At 20.5% G+C, this 2,595-nt stretch overlaps 1 protein-coding gene across 1 annotated transcript; it reads left to right on the top strand.

The window, feature by feature from the left end:
• Positions 1–569: 569 nt before the first annotated feature.
• Positions 570–1,766, top strand: PGO_003190 (variable surface protein; the record flags this gene model as incomplete). Its single annotated transcript, XM_028691266.1, has 3 exons — positions 570–581; positions 711–1,472; positions 1,599–1,766. 3 exons carry the CDS (start codon positions 570–572, stop codon positions 1,764–1,766), a joined length of 942 nt encoding a protein of 313 aa, XP_028547067.1.
• Positions 1,767–2,595: the final 829 nt, after the last annotated feature.

Genomic DNA, 2,595 nt, shown 5'->3' with positions numbered 1-2,595 from the left:
TACAATCATAATACGTAAAAATTAAAAATATTATAATCAATAATGTTTATGGAAGGAACATATAAACAAGTTATACATTATAAACGTAAAATATAAAATTGAAATGTCTATTAATAATATAAATATTATTAAGAAAATATAAATAAGATAATTACACATTGTATTAATTCCAAAATAAATAATATATATTACAATATATACGGACATATTATTTATATATACATATATCATTACAATGCATATAAATATATAAATCTTGATCCTCATTACTAATTTAAAATATGCAAATCATAAAATTTAAAACTGAAACTCAAAAATTCTATGATTGAATACTATATATGAACTCTAAATCATTTATATAATAATAATGAATTACAATATAAAATATTAATATATAAAAATGAATATATTAATTTTTTATTACATTTATAAATTAATTGGGATAATACATGCAATATCAATATAATATTAATTGTACCCCTTTTAGCACATTCAAAATTATATTAATAAATATAATTTTGTTTTGTTATTAATTAGAATATATATTATAGGTAATAGTGTAGCGAAGAATGCTGAAGTATGTTTCTACAAATTATTAAAATTATAATTCATATTTCTATATATAATAGTGTCATATTTATGACAATAAAACAAAAATATATTTTTTATAAATATATAACCTTTATATGCATTACAAATTTCAATAATAGTTATCTTTTAAGGATATATTTCCCACATGTAAGGATTTGTATCATAAGAATTCATCACAAAACGGACTTAGTCATATAAATGGGAAAATAAAAACGCCTTGCAATAATTTTGATAACAGTTTTAGAAGTAATAAACAACATAATTATAATCTGGTACCTGATTGCACCAAATTTGGTCCTTATTTGTATAAAATAAAAGATTATAGTGAAGATAAAAGAAAACCTTATTGTAATTTTTTTATCTACGAGCTAAAAAGACTAGTAAGGAATAAAAATCCTAAATTTAAAAAGTTTGATGAGCTTTACAAAAAATTGATAGAAACATACGAAACTGCAGATGTAAAAGGACTTGATATATGTAATGATTATATATCATTAATGAATGATACTGTGTATGATATATTCGAAAAGTTTGATAAATTATACTATAATTTTAAAGACTTAAGAAGCGAGAAAAATAATAAACATGTTTACGTTAATGAATGTGTAAAAAAATATGAGGAACTTATAAAACTAGATAAAACAAAAATTAACAGTACTATTAAGGAAGAACTGGATAAATTCAAAAGTGATTTTCATAATTACTTGCGAGTAAGTGAAAACAAATATGAAGTTGAATTATTGAATTCTTCCTTAGGAAAACTTGACACAAGCGCAACCACAGCAGAAGCATTATCAGGAGGTACTACGTATTCAGTGACGTGGACAAGCACGGGTGTCTTATTTTTTGCAATATTAATAATTATATTCATCGTGTATAATGTTACAAATAAATTTAATTAATTAAATGTTTACTTAGTATATATTTATAATATATTTTATAATAAATATATAATATATAATTAATGTATTTATCATAGGAATATCATATTTTTTCCTAATTCTCAGTATACTGCTTATGGTACATACTTACGCCCAGGGAAAAGAAAATTAAAAAATATGTGGAATAAAAAAAATAAAAAACATGACGAATTAATCAATTTTTTTGAACGGACACAAAAAAATATAATTCAAAATAAGCACAATATATTATATAACTCAGTAGAATATTCTTAAAAAAAGTGCTATAAAAACATATGTATTTATTGACATGGAATGATATATATAATTAATTATAAAAATTATTAGTTGTGGAAAATAATTAATATATATTTTTATATCATTTGGGGAATGAAATGAATCCTAAAAATACTGTACATTATAGAGAAACTCATAAGATAATCATAGGACAAAATAAATTTTTTATGAGCAACGTATAAGGTCCCCCAATATAAATCATTATACATTCCACGTTACAATTAGAATATATTCATTTAGTTTAATTACTAACGTTGTTGGTTAACTCAAATTATGTAGTAAGACATAATAGTCTAGTTAAATCTAATATTTATTTAATATATAAAATACAGATTTTAGATAATTTAATCATATACAATAGGTAAATATATGAATATAATTACTCCTATATTATCACTTTAATAAATTCAAATGAAATTTAATAATTTATGTATTATAAATAATATATATTTAAATATTAGTATAAAAAAATGTGTTCAATGAAATAATTTTTTTTAAATGATAACATCAATATGAAAACATAAATTATTCATTAATTATGAAAATTATATTAACCAAGGAGGAAATTTTTAGTCATTTAATTGTCTATTTATGTATCATAGCATTTTAAGCTTGAATCCTTCATTGCATATATAAGAAGAAATATATATTATGTAAATGCAAAGCGAGAATTGAATATATATATATAATGATTAGACCCTTAGTGATTTGATATATCATTTTTTTTGTCCGTTCATATGCCTCATATAACTCTTACTATGCTGAAAAAAGCTTAAGCATATATATTGAATATGAATTTTAATTATAC

Source organism: Plasmodium gonderi (assembly GCF_002157705.1).
Source record: "Plasmodium gonderi DNA, contig: Pgo-contig_369, whole genome shotgun sequence".
In the NCBI taxonomy this organism is placed as follows: domain Eukaryota; phylum Apicomplexa; class Aconoidasida; order Haemosporida; family Plasmodiidae; genus Plasmodium; species Plasmodium gonderi.
This window is presented reverse-complemented; position numbering and strand designations above follow the sequence as displayed.